This window comes from Cnephaeus nilssonii (assembly GCF_951640355.1).
Source record: "Cnephaeus nilssonii genome assembly, chromosome: 11".
In the NCBI taxonomy this organism is placed as follows: Eukaryota; Metazoa; Chordata; class Mammalia; order Chiroptera; family Vespertilionidae; genus Cnephaeus; species Cnephaeus nilssonii.
In genome coordinates this window covers 38,359,100-38,381,219 of record NC_137082.1, presented here as the reverse complement: position 1 = coordinate 38,381,219, position 22,120 = coordinate 38,359,100, and the positions used below count along the sequence as shown (strand labels likewise).

At 41.9% G+C, this 22,120-nt stretch overlaps 1 protein-coding gene across 1 annotated transcript in view; it reads right to left on the bottom strand.

The window, feature by feature from the left end:
- Positions 1-22,120, bottom strand: part of CTNNBL1 (catenin beta like 1) — a 178,889-nt gene that overhangs the window by 87,789 nt on the left and 68,980 nt on the right. Inside the window, exons 6-10 of the mRNA XM_079784788.1 lie at positions 13,230-13,323; positions 9,525-9,616; positions 2,267-2,339; positions 1,972-2,030; positions 371-519 (exon numbers count right to left, since the gene is read on the bottom strand). Of these exons, the coding sequence (XP_079640914.1) occupies positions 371-519; positions 1,972-2,030; positions 2,267-2,339; positions 9,525-9,616; positions 13,230-13,323 (467 nt within the window). The remainder of the gene's footprint in view (positions 1-370; positions 520-1,971; positions 2,031-2,266; positions 2,340-9,524; positions 9,617-13,229; positions 13,324-22,120) is intronic.

Here is a 22,120-nt window from a genome sequence, read left to right as displayed (position 1 = left end):
AATATAAACAAATGTATGGCATAGATAGGTCTATGTGGGATATTAAAAAATTGGGCTCAGTTTAGAAATTAATATATGTTTAGAAGTTTTAGATTTCCCAAAAACTAACACATTATGAGAAGGAGAAAAAAGACATTTCCCTTCAATGGAGTGGTCATATTACCAACGGACAAAATAGAGCAAAAAGACCAAGATACTTTTATTTGCCCATTCTCACTTTAGAAAAGACCACTCACACCCCTGAAGACTTTATGATTTTATATATCTAAGAGGAAGCTCAAGGGAATAAAAAACCATAACTATATGTCCTTTAATTTAGGCTAAAAGACAGGAGTTGGGCAAAAAGTATGAGAGCTAGGAGGTAACATACCTGAGCATGAGATTCATCAGCTGAAGACCCTCGCCCTTCAGGAAGCGCTCACGATTGGAACTGAGCATTAGGCAGGAACAGAGTGAATCAAACAGATTCTCCATCATCTCCTGCTCCTCCGCAGTGCTAGGATTGTGTCTTTTAAATACCTGCCAAGCAAAGACATCAGAAAGCACAGCCCCTAAGAGAATGTCTTTTCATCAGCCAGCATTCAACAATTTCCAAAGCCTGCCTGTCATGATAACACCACGGTAGTGGGAACAAAAGCTTATCAAACAAAATTCTCATTAGTGTCTATTTTAGAAAAACTGGGCTTTCTGATTCACAGGTATTAAATAAATGGTTGTCAGTTCACACAAAAAAACAAAAAAATCAACTGACCATTGGGTCTATGAGTGGTTGATAGTTTCAAGGAGGCAGAGTTTATAAAAAAATTATTTTACTGTGAAATATAGTACAAATATAGAAAACCCTAAAATAGTTAAATGAATAAGGTGAGCACCCCTGAAACCACCATCCAACTCAAGAAACTTTCCCAGTTATCCCCAAAGCCCTCCACTGGCTCAACCCAACCACAACTCCTTCCTTCCCCTTCTAAAAAACAACTACAATCCAGAAGGGCAAATATTGGCTCAATATAAGGAAGAGTTTTCTAACCATCAGGGCTAATGAACTGCCTCGAACAGCAGCTATGGCTCTAAGTCATGGGAACAGCTTAAAGCAAAAGTTTTGTCTTTGCCAGAGAGATATGTGGCATATTAAGGGGAAAGCCTCTTAACAGTATCTGCATACCCATACAGTCTATTCCAAAATGATCAATAATCTTGCAGGAACAAGACTAAGCACCTTCCCAGAATTGAAAACAGATTCACATTTCAAAACTCTATTTTTGGGGGTGGAGGCCAAGCCACTCAGGCTGCTGGCACCAAGAGGGAAGCTGTATGCAAACTGACATCTCAGACACTCCCAACACTCTCAAGATTTTATCCAAATGATCTATTTTCAGTCCTGTTTTTGGAATAGCACAGATGAGATTTGTTAGAAGAAATCTTAACAGTGTTTTCAGAATGCCAGCAGAACAACATTTCAAGTGGATTTACATTTCTTACAATGAACAAATGGCAATTTCCAATTTCTCATTCTAGCCTCCAGTACTACATCCTTCCCTTGTCTGTGACCTCTACCCCACTGCCCTGGAAGCTGTACTCCTTGAACTTATTTGGAAAATGAACAGACTCTATTTCAGTGGCAGACTGAAAGGAAAGGAAGTGAATAATCTTGGGAATGGGTCAACTAAAAATAACTTGGTATTCATAGCCCCCACACATACACTTAAGCAGGAAGCACCTTTTTTGAATTGATAAATATCAAAAGAGACCAAGAAAATCCATATGAGATACACAGTGATAGCTGATCACAAAAAACAAATGACTAAGAAAAGGAGGCAAATCATGTACCTCCACTGTAACCTCAAACCTAACAACAGACTCCACATGCTTTGCATCACATGGCTTATTCCTTCCCACAATTTCCAGCTCCACCTCCCATTTAAAGCAGGCCATGTATCCTCATGGCAGACAGGAAGCATAAGAATTACTCACGGATAACTGCTGAAGAAGCACATCGATTCCATCCAGCTCCCCAAGCAATTCCCTGTTTTCTAAAAGGGGAAAAAATAGAGGAAGAAAAAAAATGAAGCTAACTGTCAGATTTTACAGCCGTCTAACACTGATACATCAGCAAACAAAATCAATACAGCTTGACAGAGTACAAAAGCTGCACAGAGAGCGAGAGGGAGAGCAAGGGGATGCCAAAGGCAAAAGAGCTTGCTGTCATGATCTGAAACAAGCCTAGCTCCTATCCTAACAGAATATCAATACTGAGAGGGAGCCTCACCATCATTGTCCTGGAGCAATATGGCCAGCACTTCACTACAATACAGTTTGTTGGCATCGAAAGGCATCTTTGCCTGTAAGGAAATAGGAGAAATGAGAAAAACAAACAAACAAGCCAACATTATGGGGCCCTGTTTCCCTCCCCAGCATGAATTTTTCACAAGTACTAGAACCTGAGTTAGAGAAAAATAGAAGTTAGAAAGGGAAAAGGCAGGTTAAGAGTAAAAAAAAAAAAAAAAGTCTGCCTCTGCTCTCAAGAACTACATAATAAAACCATAAACGACAGATGAACACAGTCTCTCACATTCCTAATGCCCAGGTATGAATGTCACCACCTCTGGGAGGCCTTCCCAGATCCCCCAATTTGAGTCCAGAGACTACTGTCTAGCACATACTATGTACTCAAAATGTGAACTAGATGAGTAATTGAAATTTTTGAACTTTAAGACTAAGCCCTTATCATAAAGCTTTGTTCACGAGTTATAATGATAAAATTAGGCTGTAAATTAGCTGACACATTAGAGAAGTTGAAAAGAAAGCAAGTTCATATTTAGATTAGTTGAGTGTATTTATAACAAAGTAGTGCCTTTGGATTTTTTAATGTTTAAAATTTAATTTGAAATCATAAACCTATCTGCTTGTGTGCCATAATCTGCCTACTATTTAAAAAGGAAACCACATTAAATATGCAGAAATGTGTTAATATTTTAACACCCAAATTGCTACCCACAATTCTTTGCCTGCTGTATGCGCTGCTACTTGGAGTTCCAGGGGGCACACATCTACTGCAGAGACTCTTTTTCATGGCCGTCCACATTGCTGCTTCAGTAGCGAGACTCAAATCTCTCATCATTAACAATGCCCTTCGGATAAAGGTGCAGAGAGGACCAAGCCTCATCAATGTCTTTTTATTTACTGTACCCTTGATCCTTAAAATGCAGGAACATAGACAACTGCTAATCAGCAGCAGCCTTGCTACCTCTCCAGGTTTTTTGAAATGACAAATAATTCTTGTATCTGGAAAGGACAGGGGAAGTGTTTATCTTGAAGCTAACACTTCTATCACCTTAGCGCCATTCACAGTTCTGTTTGGACATTGATTTTGTACTTAAGAAGGAAGAGTGGCCCTTAATGAAGCAATGCCAGCATCTTTTCAGTTTTCTGTGCACGTCTCCCTCGTCAAGCCTAAGTGCACCCCACAGGGTTTCAGGAGGCTGACCAGGTATGACCCATCTTAGATTAAAAGATCTGTAAATGCAAGGACTTACGTGTGCTGACTGCAAGGTATGCTCCCTGGGCAAGCTTAAGGCCTTGTTTCAAGAAATTCAGTATAAGAGCCAGGGTTTAAATGAAATTTGTGGCATGTTTCACTTTAAGGAAAATAGTTTTATAAAAATCAAACCACAAAAGTGAAAAGCCAAGGGGTGAACATGGCCAAAAGAATCAAGAATCTGCCAATAGAATTACTTACTCAAATTATTTAAGTTACAAGTATTGCCATTTTAAAAGATTTAAGCCACACAACTTATATGCTTTTCAAGGGTCAGGGTTCTTGTTTAAAACAAGATACACTTAACTGAAAGAAGCCCTAAGAATCAGGCCACTAGAACAATAGCCTCTCCATGATTCTAATGCCTCTCTTATCCTTTATTTTATTTTATAAACGCCTGTCTCCAAGGTAGTGGATAGATTTTCTCTTTTTTTCCCCAACAAATATTTATTGGGCATCTGCTATATGCAAGACAAAAGAATTGAACATGACAGCAAATAGAGGTGAATTTGACATAAACATGAACGTTGTCTGTTAAGGCCATTAAATTATGGTACTGAATTAATATTAATTTTATCAAGTAACACAGTAACATTAAGAAAAGGACATGACTCTGGGATCAGACATACCTAGGTTTGACTAATGGGCATGCACTACCTATGTGGCACAAAGTCTGCAGTTCCCAAACTGCATGTTGAGGTACCTGGTGTTATACTGAACTCACAGGGGCACCATAGGATATTTTCAATTTCCAAGGAAAGCACAGTGACATTTAACATCTGCTCAACACTACATTAACTACTAGCTCCAGGTGCATTTCTTTTCATGACATCCAATCGTTCTGAATTTGGATTTTGGTGGTTGCCATGATAAAAGAACTGTGTGAAATAGGAAAAAGGGTGGTGGTATTCAATCTGATTCCAAGGTTTCAGAAGTTGTACAGAACTGAAAAGGCACACACATCTATCAGTAACTAACTGTGGTATTTAAGAATTAAATAAAAAATACTGTCTTTTAATTCATGTGTATTATTTTTTCAAATGGCACGAAAATGTTAAGACATAAATATGTATTATCAAACTGTCCGCACCTAACTACTTAATACATGGGACAGTTATATCCTTTTTGGCACAGGGATGCTATAAAAACTAAATTCTGAGACACTAATGGCACCACGAACTGAAAATGGGCATCTATGACTCAAAGTAACATTTCTTGGTCCCAAGTTTCCTCATCTGTAAAATGGAAATAATAAAATAACATCTCTTGGGGGAGTTACTATGAGAATGAAACAAGATATGGAAGTATCTAACAATAGGTACTAAAAGTTTTTCTGATGACTGGAATCAGAAATATCCACATTAGAATCTCAGCTCTAACGATTACCTGTCATTTGATCTTGGCCAAATTACTCTGCCTCTCTAACTCACTTTCTCTCATGTTAAGTAAAAACAAATCATAATTTTCTCTTGAGGTGATTAAATAAACTAGTATATACTTAATAGGCACCCAACAGCTGAGTTCCCCTCTATTGAGAATTCCTGATTCCCCCCCAGAAAATCTGCAGCTTTTGCCGTGTATCACTTCAAGGAGTTTCCAATTTGCCCTAAAGTAAACAAAAATTTTTTAAAAAATCAAAATCTAACTTCATCACTTTTTTCTTAAAATATAGGTCCTTTGATTGAAAAACTGGCATGAAGGAGTGAGTAATCTAATGAGAAAGTCAAACTGATTAGGCCAGGCATCCTCAAACTACGGCCCGCGGGCCACATGCGGGTGTTTTTGTCGTTTTGTTTTTTTACTTCAAAATAAGATATGTGCAGTGTGCATAGGAATTTGTTCATAGTTTTTTTTAAACTATAGTCCGGCCCTCCAACCGTCTGAGGGACAGTGAACTGGCCCCCTGTTTAAAGAGTTTGAGGACCCTTGGATTAGGCCCTTCAACTCCCAACGCTGAGCCCTGCAATGCTTCAGCCCCTGAAAGGGATGCTTTTGGAAAACAGCCTGGTAAGAGGAGGAGGCTTTAAAGCTAGCAAGGCCCGGCTATCACAGGCTCTCCCACATACTTCCCGTGGGGTTTGGACAAGGTATCGCCTCCTCTCTGGGATGCTTCCCTCATCTGTAAACGGGATAGCAGCACTTACTTGGAGAGTTGTTTATGAGGATCAGAAATAAACTAGTACATATTGTACAGTACATACAGTATCTAGAATAACCCTTTGTACACTAAGGTGACCAGATTTTAACATTGGTAAAGCGGGACACCACTGACTGGGGGTGGGTGGGTGTGTTCTTGATTAAAAATTTGGTCTATATGGAGCAACAAAAATTTTCATAGAACGCAAAAATAGTATTGTAATATATATTTTTAAATTTCAAAATAAGTACAATTTACAAATGTAATAAATAAAAAATTATGTATAGTATTATTTTATTCTTTGGCATATTTCTCATTTGAGTGAATTTTTTTAGTAGATTGCTGTCGTTGTTTAAAAGGTCATGAATTTGCCGTAATGTAAGTCATAAGTGTCACTTTCAAGGCCGGTGCTAGACTTTTTGCCGCCACTATAAAATATAAATAATACGAGTACTGTCTGCTAAATTCAAGAAAATTTATGTATTTATGAAATAAATAAATAAATAAATTACTTACCTAAATTATCTGAATAGCTGATTTGTAATGACATCACTTATTTAACTAGCTTACTAGGACGCAGTACGATGTGTATCGTCTGAGAGACAGTTACAAAATGTTTTCGTCGTTGCCAATCCCCAAAAATGCCATTGTTCATTAAGTCCAAACAATGGTGGTCGAATTCTAACAACTGATCAACAATGCGAACTTTGATAAGCAGTTCTCGATAATCAGTTCTCAACAATTATTTGTTATTATTAAAGTTTAACATTATAAAATTAACAAAAATAATATAAAACTCATATCCTGGCTAAATAGCCACATGGCCGCCGAAAACCGTATATTCCCTTCCCGTTCTCCTGCCGTTCCCTAGCTTGTCGTGCATTCTTTCCAAAAATTGGGACTTTTTTAAAACGCCGCGGGACGCGGGACAAATTGTTAAAAATCGGGACTGTCCCACCAAAAGCGGGACATCTGGTCACCTTATTGTACACGATAAATTGCCAATGTACAACACTCACATGGGACAGGGAAAACTTAGTGGTGTAAGTGATGATGATGAAGATGACAGCCAAATATTTTAAACTGATAGAAAAGAAATAAACGATGGGCTAGGTGGGGAAAAGGGAGAATAATCTTTGATGTCTAGCCAAAGAGATGACAGCCTCCAAGCTTGCAAATACCAAACTGCCAAATTAAGAGGGCATTTAGTCAAAATTAGAAGGAAGGAGAATTCATTTAGCAGCCACAGTCCCTTGGATTTGGCAAAGTAAACCAATGGGATTTGGAACTTCTGGGGCTCTCTTCTATCCAGGAGCCTGGTGATCCTAAACCTTTCAGCTGTCAGAGTAATTACAAAGTCAAGCACAAGTTTGTACTCAGCATGCACTAGGCCTTGAATAAAATTAAACTTCACCTTTCTGGGAGCTGCTGCTTTTTTGGAAAGTACAAAACAATTATGCTACCACCCGCAGCCAGAAGCTTCAGGTTATTTCTGCAGCTCACCTCTGGTGCTTGGAACACATGGGGCAGGTTCAGACACATCTACAGTCCTGTACAACTGTCAAAGCAGACTGTCGCCTGTAAACTGCCAACTCTTGGTCATCGAGGCTAAGGACCTAGCATTAACCAGTTGTACATGTTGTATAATAAAGCCAATACTCAATTCATTAGCTCATTTGCTGAATGTTGCAATGTTTTTAAAGCAATGATTTAATTGAGAAACAAAAGGGGAATCTTAATTTTGTTTCTTTAGGAAAAATAAATAAAATTTGGGGGTTTTGGTATCATTTTCAATAGTACATGATATCCTAAGGAATTTGTATTCCCCATGGAAAAATACGCTGTGCTGCAGTGTCTCTCACACTACTGTTATTTGCTTACCTGCTAAACCATTTAATGCAATCATCTGCAATGGATTTCATCCTCATTAGTACAAATTAGTGATTTCATTTAGTGGATGAAGAAATCCAAGCATATCTTTATATATTACTAGGTGACCAATACAAAATGGAGACTCATCAATGTGCTACACACTTAACATTATTCAAGGACTACTGAATAAATATACATGATCAGTAAAATAGCATGGCTTTACCAAGTAATATAAACAAATAATCTAAGATGCTGGTTCTTAGATGTCAGCATGTATCAGAATCACTTGGATGTTAAGATAGGTTGTTGGCTCCGTCCCAAGCTGGACAGATTCAGGGGGTCTAGTGGGATGGGTTCAAGAATGTGTATTTCTCTTTTTTAAGGGAAAGTTATTCTTTTTTTAAAAATTTTTATTTATTTTCTTCATTGATTAAGGTATTACATATGTGTCCTTATCCCCTTATTGCCCACCACCCCACCCCTGCTCATGCCCTCACCCCCCTAGTGTCTGTGTCCATTGGTTATGCTTATATGCATGCATACAAGTCCTTTGATTGATCTCCCCCCCTTCCCCCACCCTAAGAATGTGTATTTATGCCCAGCCACCACGGCTCAGTGGTTGAGTGCTGACTTATGAACTGAGAAGTCATGGTTCAATTTCTGGTCAAGGCACATGCCCTAGTTGTGGGCTCAATCCCCAGTGTGGAGCATGCAGGAGGCAGCCGATTAATTATTCTCCTTCATAATTGATGTTTCTCTCTCCCCTCTCCCTTCCTCTATGAAATCAATAAAAATATATTTTTTTAAAATTAAAAAAAAAAAGAATACACATTTCTAACAAGCTGCCAGGTGATTCGGATGTTCCTGGTCAGGATGCACACCCTGAAAACAATTGGGAGAAGATGCAAATATGATAGAAACTCAGTCCTTGCTCTTAAGGAGCTTAAGGGTATTTGGAGTAAGACAATGAGCACAATAATAAAATTCAAGTCTGCCAAGTGACAAGCAAGAAAAGATGCTCCATGAAGGTAAGTGTCACACAGTTATGGGTATATAACTGGGAGAACCCAGATCTGCTAACCTCCACTGGAGAACCAGTAGGGAGAAAGTAAAATGGTTGCTATTCAGGAAAGAAAGATGGCAGTATGGGCTTGGGGCAGGGGTGGGGGGTGATGCTAGGGAAACGGTTCATAAAGGAGTCTGGATGCTTGGATTTTAATTTTAGCTCTATGAATTTGGGCAAGGCACTTGATCTCTATAAGTATCAACTCTTAACTTTTTATCTGCAATAGAACTTAATACACTTCCTTCCAATTCTAAAAATGATGGGAGAATACATGAAAGAGTAGGGATTTAAGCTGGTTAATGAACAGTGTATATAATCTAAAAATGAAAAAGATAGGAGTCATTCCTGGTGGAAGGAGGAGCATTAGCAAAGACAAATACAGAAGTCGAAATAATTTTGACCTTTGCAGAGCAGGGGATAGGTAAAAGAGATGTCTGAAAGATAATAAGACCAATGTTTCAAAACTGAGAAATGGAAGGGTCAGACAGGCCAGGTTAAGGGGCTTTAAAAAATACTATATATTTCTATTTGTGAAACACACCCACACACACCCCTATATGTGCACAACAAATTTCTGGAAGGATAGATAAAATACTGTTTGCTAAGAGTGGCTGCCTCTGGGAGATGGAACTAGAAGACTTTTACCTTCAGTTTTATGCCCTCTGTATCACATGCATTTGTTTGTATTTCTACAACAAGTTTGTAATATTTTCAGAGGTATTAAAGTCTATTTTTAAACTGTTTTCTTTTAAAACAAACAAAAGAGGAGAAATAAAGAGTTCATAAGTCGGCACTCAAAAAATTCTCAAACTAGATCATACAAGCCTGGGGATAACAATCAATGCCAGAGACCCAGCATGTGCCAGGCTCACAGCAGAGAAGTCTGACCTGCCTTCCCACAAAGCCAAACTTACCTTCAGCCTCTTCAACAGCCACTGCAGAAGACCCTGCTGGGCAGCCTCTGTACACATCTCCGGCCGGAACTCAGCCATGTTTTCCACAATAGCTGAAGGGAGACAGACACCAGTCATTTGGGAAGACAACTTTGTTCCATCTGCAACAAGCCTGCTTCCCATGGCAGGCATTTTATTCCTCTTCCTACTTCTCTGTATTCCTCCCAGCCAGATGATGTGTTGTCATTTTTAGATTAACCAGGGAGATGTTATGGGTTTTTTTTTCTTCAAGTTATAAGTAAAAGTTATAACTGAAAATGATGGAGTTCACAAAAGGATTAAGTGATAGACTTTCTGTGCTAACAGGGAAAAACACTAGAGCAGAACACACAGAAGGGTGGATCTTTACCTACAAAGACCCTCTTAGTCCTCATTGTACTAGAATCCAAGAGACTATGACTAAAGAGACAGAGCCTTCATAAAGACCTTAGGAAAAAAATCAGGAGATGGTGAACTCAGAGTCTCTTCCTTTCCTGTTTCATCCACTTTCAGTTCTCTTTGCCTGGACTGCAAAGGAACCAAGCATAATCTTAATTGAAAAAAATAATGTGCATAGAGGGGAAAGGCCATGCAGGCAGAGGGAACTGTCTGGTACTCAGAAAGAAACATAATTGGTCCCATTCTCTCCAAAAACAGCCAAATTGGTGCTTAATAAAGAAATTAAAAATTAGGAGGCCAAAAATGTTATTGCATAACTATAATACTAAAAAGGGGGCATTTAAAAAAATCACCTATAGTCCCCTTCTAACACATCCAATGCTTTCATTTCATTTCCTTTAGGACCTCTTCCACCCTGTATCCCAGAGTATCCTATCTAATAAAAGAATAACATACAAATTAACCATCACTCCAACACACAAGATGGCTGCCCCTATGTGGTCAAAGATCCTGCCCCCATGTGGTCAAAGATGGCTGCCCCCATGAGGACACAAGATGGCCACCACCAGATGGCCAGCAGGGGAGGTAGTTGGGAGGGACCAGGTCTGCAAGGGAGGGCAGTTGTGGGCGATCAGGCCAGCAGGGGAGGGCAGTTGGGAGGGACCAGGCCTGCAAGGAAGGGCAGTTATGGGCGATCAGGCCAGCAAGGGAGGGCATTTTGGAGGGACCAGGCCTGCAAGGGAGGGCAGTTGGGGGCAATTAAGCCTGTAGGGGAGGGCAGTTAGGGCTGACCAAGCTGGCAGAGGAGGGAAGTTGGGGGCAACCGGGCCTGCAGGGAAGGCCAGTTGGGGGGGACCCAGGCCTGCAGGGGAGAGCAGTTGGCGGGGGGGGGGGGGGGGGGGGGTGTAGGGGGCAGGGCAGTTGGGAGGGACCAGGCCTGCAGGGGAGGGCAGTTAGGGGTGACCAGGCCTTCAGGGGAGGGAAGGTAGGGGTGACCAGGCCTGCAGGGGAGGGCAGTTAGGGGCAATCAGGAAGGCAGGCAGGCGAGCAGTTGGGAACCAGCAGTCCTGGATTGTGAGAGGGATGTCCGACTGCCCGTTTAGGCCCAATCCTACCGGGATCGGGCCTAAACGAGCAGTCGTACATCCCTCGAGGGGTCCCAGATTGGTGAGGGTGCAGGCTGGGCTGAGGGACACCCCCCCCCACCCCTCTCCCCCCCCCCCCCATGCACGAATTTCGTGCACTGGGCCTCTGGTGTTATTATAAAGCAGATAGAATTCTGTGTTCTCCAAGTACAATGCTTGTAGGAGAAAGGGTTGAAGAAATCAACACACCCCTTATCTTCTTCCTCACTCCTTTGTCCATGTCAATCTTCAAGTTAAAGTACTAGTATAATAGGGCAGCCTTAGCTGGTGTGGTTCAGTGGGTAGAGCTTCAGGCATGTACCTGGGGTTGCAGGTTCAATCCCTGGCCCTGGTCAGGGCTCATACAGGAGGCAGCCAATCGATATGTCTCTCTCACATCAATGTTCTCTCTCCCCCTCCCTTCTTCCCTTCCACTCACTCTCTCTAAAAATCAATGGAAAAAATATCCTAGGGTGAGGATTAACAAAAACAAAAAGAATAACTGGGCAGCCTCCTCAGGGAGTGGGACACAAAGCCTTGGGAGCAGAGTAGCAACCAGACCCCTGAGAGATGATCATTATAATACCTTAAATTACTTTCTCACATTTTCTAAGAAAATCAACTCATTCATATTAATCAACTCATTCTTATTCTTCTGCTTATATTTTAGATGGTTTCCTATTGCCCATTAGAATAAAATCCATAGTTTGCAAGGTCTTCCATAATCTGGACAAATTTACTCCACTGGTCCTATCTCCCACTGCTACAGTGCATTTGTTCTTTCCCCAAAGCTCAGGCCCATTCACAGCTTTGCAAATGCTACTCCCCTGCCCAAGGATCCTTCTCACATTTCTGTCAAAATGTACCGGTCTTCATATTCAGCCCCAGTGCTACTTGCTCCTATACAGCAATTTGGAGACTCTTCCTCTTCACTTCCGTAGTGCTCTCCACTAACTACTATTTAATCATCTGTCATCCTCTATTACTTTTCCCTTTCTGTTCCAGGCCACCCCATCAGCCGGCCTAATTCCTTTTTAATCTGCCCCAGTGCCTAGCACAGTGCCTGACAAACGTCAGGTGCTCAATAAGGGAGGGAGGGATGACTTTGCTGAGCTATTGGTAGGTGACCAAGCTGAAAGTAGACAGATTTCTACAGATTGCCAGGCTGGTACTTTTTCCATTACATCAGGCCCTTTTAATTAACAGTCAGTTAAGACTTTGATAAGCTTTCCATTCAGCAAAATTCAGCATTAGGCTAACAGATGGCAATGCTAAATTCTGGCTGTAGACTAGGGCCAGCCCCCAAATTACTGATTATTGTGTTCTCTCTCCTCTTACTCCCTAGGTACTCCCTTCTTCCTCCTTCTTTATGATAATCTTCACGAAAGAGAGTATAAAACTACAAGAGAAATCTGTGCCAGACACAAAAGAGCTGAGAGAAAATCTAATCTCATCAAACTTTCTGCTGCTGCTGGGCCTCGTTCATTTCTCAAGCTCTACTTACAGATATGTCACTTATGGCTTTATTCGACAGCGACTAGTGATAAAGAGGACTACCCAAAAGCATGATTTTAAATAGGCTATTGGTTTGGCAACTATACAGGGTGGAAGACTGGGGATGTGTAGGAGGGAAATCCTGCCGAGGAATTTACTTCAATGGACACATATGAAGGGGCAGCCAAGTTAATGGCAATATTGCAACCTACAGTTTACACGGCAAATGCACATAAGAAAAGGAAGAAACACTAACTCTTTCTCAATAAAATGTCCTATAAAGATACACAGTTGTTCAAAAGGTTGTATTTCCAGTGAAGGGAAGAAAAACCAACATAAGAAGACTAAAAAATTGTGTTGTTTTTTTTTTTTTAAATATATATATATTTTCATAGACTTCATCTTAACTTTTGGAGGCAAGCACCTGCTAAAAGAAGCCAGCGGTTTGCAGGAAGGTGCATTTCTGCTTTTATTACCTGCAAGCCAAACCAAAGCTGCAGTTATATGAAATTTACACAAGGGTCTTCATTTCTGAAGAGGCAGTTTGGGAGCAGACGGAAAGAAAACACTACTGCTGCTGACTCTATTATGAAGGAGGAAGGGAAATGAGCACCAAGCCCCAAAACAAACACAAAGCAACTCGGAGAATGCTGGCTGCCCTTGCCCTTACCCAGAGTGTTGTGCACGCCGTCCGCCTCCTCTTTCACAGACTCATCCAGGCGCTCCAGGTTCTGCACGAGCAGTGCTACCACTTGTCCGTCCACCTTCAGCCACGGGGAAGCAAAAGGAGAGAGGGATACATGTCACAAAATAGTACTCACTTCCCTACTGAAGGAACAACGTAAATAACTAGCCGCCTATGGTTTAGTGCGTGCTCTCCCATCCCATTATCCTTGAGCCGTGAAGTGACTCTGAGGCAGGCGTCATTCTTCCTAACTTAAGACTGAAGCTTAAGGAGACCAAGTAAAATTCAAGGTTACAAAGTGATGAGTGACAGTACTAGTACACTTGAACCCTGGCCTGCTGAAATCAAGTTCAGAGTTCTTTCTACCTTCCTGTGGTATTTAAAGCACCTTCCAAAAATGCCATCTGAAGTCAGGTCAACAGTTCACTTAAGTCAAAGCATGCTTCTAGGCCATAGGACCAAGAGAGGTTTAGTTGATAGGTTACTAGCCATACTTTTTAGTGGCCTCGAAATTTAGGGTTAAACTCAAAACATTCCTAACTTCCCATGCTAAGCTTTTATGAAACTATTACTTCTGATGAATTTCTAACTTCTTTTTGAAAAGAGTTTTAATATAATAAAATGCCTTATATTGATATTACATAAGTAAGCAATTATATTTCTTTCATAATTAGATTCACACAACTCTTAGAAGAACCTTTCGGTAGCCACATCATACAACTGATATTCAAGAGGTGAATGACTTAGCCAAGCCCACACAGCTACTGAGCAGTGAAACCAAAAGCAAAACCAAGCTCCCTTCTTAGGTGAAATAATGCTTATACTACTTCACACTACCTTCTGGCACAATTTTAGGTTTGGGGGAGACTGCCCTCCAGGTAACCCTGAGGCAAAATAAGAAGGGGCAACTAAGAAAATACCTAATCTTCAAGAAATGATTACATATCTGGTAATACATTTCTAAGTAGTAGCCAACTAGACTACTGTCTCTTTAGTAGTAACCCTGTACGGGAAGATAAGATCTCTCTCGTTGCCTCAGTTTCCTGACTAGGACATGAAAATAAGTTGTAAAGATTAAGTGAATATATGTGGCATGCCTTACCCTGGGTCTGGGTCAAAAATTAAGGTGAGAGTTAGAATCTAGCCCTTTATCCATTCTTATACCTGAGTATTCACTGCTCATCTCCCACGGGCTAAGAAAAACTCAAGTTCTTGGAAGGCAGGCACCTCGTCTTCATTCATCTTGGTATACTCTTCAAAGCCTAGTGTAATGCTATACCTAGCAGACGCTCAGTAAGTTTTTTTTTTCCCCCCTATGTTTCTGATCTGGGCACTACCAGGGGCACTTACTGCCCGAGTCAGTGAATCAAGACCAGCAGATTCTCTCCGAGAACTCTAGCACACCAGGACAATAGCTGTCAAGATGTGACTCTAGTCTCGGGAGCTCAGTAAGTTTTGCTGAATTTAAATAAATTGATAAAACACTTCTCCATTTACTCTCATGTAACCATCACAGCTTTTATAGGTGAGAAAATAAAGATCCAGAAAGGTTAATTAGCCTGGCCAAAGTCATAAAGCTTGTGGCAGAAGTGTCCAGCTCTGGGACCCTACTTTTCCCCTTTATACGCTGTAACTTTGGTGAGGGAAAAAGAAAGGAGAGAGAAGGAAACGGTCTCATTCAACTGACCCTTCCTGAGCACTGTGTATAAGGCGCACTACAGACACAATACAAACTGAGCCTGAGGATAAAACAATGGCAACAGAGATGAATCTTGAAATAAGACCTGTACTCTTTCTCAGTGAGACTTAAGGGAAACATCTGGACTGGGGAGAGGGGGGCTGAAATTATTGACTAATTTGCAATACCTGAATCACAAATGAAGTAGATTTTTTTCTAGGATCTCCTTTATGCCCTGGTATGAGGAACAATGTAAAACACTAGCTGCATATTTGAGGGGATACTGATGCCAAAATTGAGAGCACCCATAAATACAAGGAAGAGCTGTTTCCCCCTCTTATATGAAGGATATACACAAGCTTGCTCTCAAATAGCACAGCTAGCAAAAGCTTCATCAAAGAAATCCACTGCAATGTTTTCCTTAATTAATTGGACAATTTGGGCATGTGGAAGAAAACAGAAAAACATCTGGGGGAAAAAGATGAACCATGTCACAATTTGTTTTTCCCTAAATCACCCTGATTGACTTATAATCTCCCTGAATCCTAAAGCAGCAGACACTCCAGCTCCACCGGGTATCACACTGCTTGTCAGTTCTGCAAACTGCTTCACCAGGTTCAGTCGCTTACTGCTGCTTTATCTGCACTACTGCCCTCCCTTTCCTTGGTTCTTAGTTATGTTTCCCATCTCTGCTGTCTAGAAAGTGGTGGGGACAGTGGTAGTAAGCAACACATTCAAATCCCGGGACTGAATGGTTATGGAAAATGGGTGTCTGGCCAGAGGAAAATTTTTTTTGCTTGCCACACAAATCTAACTTCTAACAGAGAGCCTTTTTAAGCTTGCAAAGTGTGAAACTTTATGTTTAGCGGGGTTAAATGCAAGTTTATCTGATTGCAGGAGGGTCAAGCCATCAAAACACATTTAGCGCAGAAACCCTTGGGAAAATATTTATATTATGTATAGCTCTGGAAATCACCTAGTAAGAAACATAAATTAGCATTCTGTTTTACTCCCTCTAACCCCTTGGTTCTACCACCTTCATACCTATTTTTGGGAACTGTGACTAAGTCTGAAACTAAAAACAAATCCTGCTTAGGGATTGAAACATTAAAGGTTGTTCAGCCAGAGCAACCCTAGCCTTGGAAATCATAACTGTTTAAGCCTGATGTTTTCTGATAAGTTCCTGGTTATTTCTGCTTATTACCAGGTCTCCCCAACAATATTGCAGCAGGCCCTACTGAGATAAATTTCAAGGGCATGATCAGACATCCTTTTCCACTTGACCAGAAAGAATGGACACAAGAGAAAAGGAGGAAATAAAAAAGGGACAAATGGGGTTGGAGGGAATCATTTCATATCTTGTACAGTCTGCCAATAGGCTTTCTCAAAAGGTTAACTGGAGTTTTTCTACTGAGTAAGAGTTCTGGAAATTTCATATTTTAAAAACAATACCCCCCCCCCCCCACACACACACACACACATACCCACACTGAATCTTAAATAAGCAATAAGTTTTAAGTAAAAATATAATAATATTGTCATAATGCAAAATTTATCCTGTTGCAACCTACCTAATAATATTTTAGTTTCCACTCTTGCCCCTCCAATCCATTATCCACACAGCTGTCAAGAGTGGTCTTTTTATTTATTTACTAGAGGCCCGGTGCACAAAATTCGTGCATGGGGGGAAATGTCCCTCAGCCCAGCCTGCACCCTCCCCAATCTGGGACCCCTTGGGGGATGTCTGACTGCCGGTTTAGGCCTGATCCCTGTAGGCCTAAACCAGCAGTTGGACATCCCTCTCACAATCCAGAACTGCTGGCTCCTAACCACTCACCTGCCTGCCTGCCTGATTGCCCCTAACCACTCTGCATGACAACCTGATAGTCCCCTAACTGCTCCCCTGCCAGCCTGATTGATGCCTAACTGCTCCCCTGCCCTCATGATCATCCCCAACTGCCCTCCCCTGCTGGCCTGATTGCCTCCAACTGCCCTCCCTTGCTGGCCCAATCGCCCCGAACTGTCTTCTCCTGGCAGCCTGATTGCCCCCAACTGCCCTCCCCTGCTGGCCCGATTGCCCCCAACTGCCTTCCTCTGTGGGGCTGAGGGGACTGGGGGGCTGAGGCTGGATGAGGTGGGGCTGAGGGGACTGGGGGACTGAGGCTGGATGAGGGGACTGGGCGCCACCATCTTGTGGCTGTGGGAGCCGCCATCTTGTGAGGGTGTGACAGTCAATTAGCATATTCCCTCTTTATTAGATAGGATGTGTTTGTTTGTTTGTTTATTTTATTAATCCTCTCCCAAGGATTTTTTTTTCCATTGATTTTTAGACAGAGTGGAAAGGAGGGAGGGAGAGGAAAGGAGAGAGAGAAATATCGATGTGAGAGAGACACATCGATTGGTTGCCTCCTGCACGTGCCTTGACAGGGGCCAGAGATCCCCTTGACTGGGAGTCGAACCAGAGACCCTTGGGTGCATGGGCTGACATTCTAACCACTGAGCAACACTAGCCAGGGCAATACTGGTCTTTTAACCCTTTGCACTCGCTTGCTTTTTTCTCGAGCTGCTACCGATGCTAACCGTGTCGAGTCACACTTGACATTCGAGTGCAAAAGGTTAAAAATTTTAGGTCTGACTATGTTACTACTCCCTGCTTATGATCCTCCAATTACTCCCCTTCACACTGGCAATTTCACCCCCAAATTACTACCAAGGCCTACAAACCCCAGAGTGGCCTGGCCCTGACTGTGCTCTCTCTCCTCATCCCAGCTGTGTGTTAACAGTACCGGCCTTTTTCTATTCCTCAACTATGTCAAGCTCATTCCTGCCTTAGGGCCTTTACACTTGTCCCATCTTGCCTTGGTCATTCTGATGGCTGTTTTCTTCCTGTCGTTCAGAACTCAGGCTTTTCCCGACTACCTAATCCAATGTGATTTTCCAGTCACGCTACATCACATCACTCTATTTTAATTCTCTATGTAACAGAGAATCACTATCTGTTTCTTGTTTACTTACTGTTTCTCCCTGCACTAGAATATGAGCTCCACAAAAGCACACTTTGTCTGTCTTGTTCACTGCTATATAGCCAGTTCATAGAATTGAGAATATACCAAGCACTCAATAAACATTTAGTGAATGAATGAGCAAATGAATTTTCCTTGGGAACAAATACAGATAAAGGTGAGGCTGTTAACATAAATGGAAAGGGATAAACATGACAGAATCCCAGAAATTTATATAAGTGCCCTTAGAGCAGTGGTTCTCAACCTTTTTTTTGGCCATGCCCCACCTAAGCATCTCTAAATCCTGGTTGGCCCCCAACCCCCGGACATATAATTATTATTATTCAAAGAGTGAACTCCTATTCACGTGGAGGAAGCCATTAACTTGGTCTAAACAAGCTTCCAAAGAACATGGCATCCATGAAAGACAAAAATAAAGGACAGTTGAAGTACTGAGAAAGAAATTACTAAGAAATTGTTAAATAATAATATGAAGTGATATGAAAAAGTAGCAAATAAAGTTTCAAAACATATAATAGAGAACTGAAATACATAAATATATCACAATATATATTTATATACTGTATATGATGCCCCTAGAACCATAAGAAATGCAAAAATTCACTGTTAATAACTCATCCTCAAATTGCCTCCCTTAAAAACAAAATTGCCCCCCTGTGGGGCGTGTGCCCCACTTTGGGAACCACCGTCTTAAAGGAACCCAAAACCTGCCAACCTGAACAGCAACCTGCATCGACAATCAGCAAACGCCAAACCAACACAGGCCTTCAAATGAAGTTGGGGTTAATTGAGAGCAAAATTGGGTACAGCGCGCAGTCCCCTGGCTCTCTACATCAAGGCCACTTTGATTAAACTAATTTTTGTTTGTTTTAGAGAGAGTGGAAGGGAAGGAGGGAGTGGGAGAGAGAAACATCAATGTGAGAGAGACACATCAATCGGTTGCCTCCCACATCCACCCTGGCCCGAGTGGAGATCCTGCAACCTAGGTACATGCCCTTGACCAGGAACTGAACCCAAAACCTCTTGGTCTGCGGGCTGATACTCTAACTACTGGTAAAACCAGCCAGGGCTTATTAAACTCTTTATAGCAAATGGTGGCTCCCAGCCACCCTGACCAGCTTCCCGGGCCAGCCACATTTCCACCGCCTCTGGCTGTGACCCCTCCAGCCACCCCGACATTAAAGCCTCCCCACAGAGGCCAATACCTGCAGCACTGCTGTCCCTCCTGACTCCTCCCCAGCAGAAGTGATTGCTCCTTCCTCATTTCCACAGAGGCTTGAATCTCTCACAACCATTCTTAATATACTGCCTTGTGTTATCACTTATTTCAACCTTTTGTAAAAAACTAAACCTCTATCCTACCATGTCTTATCTAGGCCCACACCCTTCAAATGGTTTTCCTTTTGTGTTCTGTGGTGTGTGTTTTTAAGTATTTGTTCTAAATGTTTTTTGAATATCTGTTGAAATGAAAAGAATGTTTGTGGTAGAGGTTGACATTTACTAAGTATTTCATATGTGACTTTATGAAGATAACGCTCAACATTTATTGGGTGTTTATACTGTGCCAGGCTCTGTTCTAAACCATATCAATATCTCATTTATTCCTCACTTCAGCCCTGTGCAATAGGCACTACTACTGTTATCCCCATTTTACAGAAGAAACTGAGTACAAAAGGTTAGGTAACCTTCCCAAGGACACACAGCTGGTAAGTGACAGAGCTGCCACTCCCGTGGCAGGGATCACAATTCAGGGAAGACAAGCTTATAAACAGATGTCTACAAGCCAAGGTGACAAGTGACAAGGTGTACAAAGTGCTAGGGGAACACAAATTCTGCTGAGGTGATGAGTCGGAAAAAAACCCCCACAAAAAAACCACTCAGAAGAGAAGAGATAAGGTTTAAGTTAGGCTTTAAAGGATGAGCAGGTGTATTGCTGGTAGCCCAGGAAAAGCAAGGCTTACCAAGCTGAGACATATGTGAGCAAAGGCCTGGGACTGCCAAGCACAAGCAAGATTTAGGACTAGCAAGTAGAAAAATGACTGTAATTTAATCACAACTCTCAAGAAGTCCAAAGTCTTTTTCAGAGGTATGCCAGAGAATTGCCATCAAGGCAAATATACTTGCATTTACTACTCTTCAGAAAAGAGTCTATTTCCCAGGCTACCAAGTCAACTTGTTATAAAGCACAAATATTCACCTTTTGCATAAGTCATAGCAATGGGTGTGTACCAAATTTTAAACTCCAAAGATGCCCAAGAATGCCAGGACAGCACTCTCTGCCCACACAAATGTGCTCTTCTATTGCTTAGGACTTCCAACTGGGAAAAAGACCAAGGCAATAACTGCAAACTGTACACCACAATAAATTCTGCTACATGCCCTCTAGCCTCTGCTCATGCAATTCCAGGCCTCTGATATTGGCCCCAAATTAAAACTGCGAAGACAACTCAACCCTTATAATATGAGAATACTTATCAAACATCTTCCTGAATGCAGCACAAGGGCAGAAAAAAAATGGAAGACCACCCACTGATTCTGCTCTCTAATATTTACTGATGGCTTCTGACTGGCTGCAAACAAATAATATATGGGAGTCTAGGAATGTTCCATTGTTTGTGATTCACACCAGCCTGACCATTATAAAGCTATAAAAGTCAAAATCTTAATATAATAAAAAACACACACAACTAAACAAAACAAACAGAACACCCTGTGTAGCAGCTATGTAATGGCTCCCCAGACTGAGAATGAACTGTTTCTTCCCAACAAACAATAAAATCTTCAAGGTCCAGCGTTTGTCGGCGGGCTTGGCAACACAGAAAACACAAAGAGAGCTTTTGTGTGAACTGCTGTTTCTGAGCGTGTTTTACAGGCGGCAGGCAGGCTGGCCGTTCCTCTCTATTCACACAGGCAAAGGATGGTAATTAAAGTCAGCCCAGGGACCAAGCAGGAAGGCTCATTCAGGGCCACTGTAATTAACCTCTAGAAGGTAAGACTGCACAAATGACACTGTGGAGACACAGTGAAGGAGCAAGTACCACAGCCTTCCTTCTGATGCGCCTCAAAACAAAAGGACACCCCACATCATGCTCTTCTTTCTGAAGAAAAATAAAGTTCCTGAATTCCACAAAAGTGGAAGTTTGCTCTAGGAAGAAAGAAAATGGCAATAGAAATTTTCATCACACTAAGTCACAAATGGCCCTGCTGGACTCCAGCCTTGCTCTTTATAAGAGAGTTCTTCATATCCAGTGGGTTCACAACCCCTTCATTCACACCAAATGCCAGCAGTGAGCACGGCGCGGGAAATTTCTAGCGTCAAGAACCTTGAGGGAGAAAGGGTGAGAAAGGGGTGGGCAGTGTAACAATGAGATCTCAGAATCCCTTGGGACCCCAATCCCAACCATTCTGATTCAGTAGGTCTTAGACTGGGCCAGAAAGTGGCCTAACAAGCATGCCAAATGAACCTAGTACAAGTGGCTGCAGAGACCTGTGATAAACTCTGCAAACTGTATCAAAACCAGCACTGACTTCCTACCTGACAGAAAAGATGAGTCAACGGAAAGGAAGGAAAATCAGCCGAGCTCTGAGGAGGGTGACAGCTCGGTGGGTGGACAGAAATCCACGGGAAGTATCAGGGTAAGAGGCTGGACGAGACTCACTTCTGCCACTGGCCAGCTGTGGTGCCTTTTCAGCCTCTGAGCCCTCTCTGATCACAGGCGAGAGAAGGAAACTGGTGTGGTGGGATCGGAAGATGCTGGCTCTAATCTCAGCTGTTGCAGGGACTAGCAGAATAGCCCAGTGAAAGCCTTCGTCTTTCTATCTGGGATTCCTCACGTGTAAATGAGGCGATGGGTCTATTGGTTCACCTCACATATAAACTCACTTTGATTGGCTGCTGCCTGGAACAATAGCTGAGGCAGATTCAGATTTTTGCCAAGGCTCCACCGAAAAGAATGCCTAAATCAGCTGGCCCTGTCTTCTACAGGCAGGGCTGCAACTCTGGCCTGGGTGAGCCAGTAGGTTTGTTCTTTTTTTTTAACATTCTCCAAATCCCTGTCTATGAAATAAGTAATAATGATACCTGTTCTACCCTCGTTTGGAATTATGAAGGCCAGAGGAGAAAAGAAACATCCACGAAAACTCTTTGTAAAAAGGTCAATAGCAACACAGTTGAG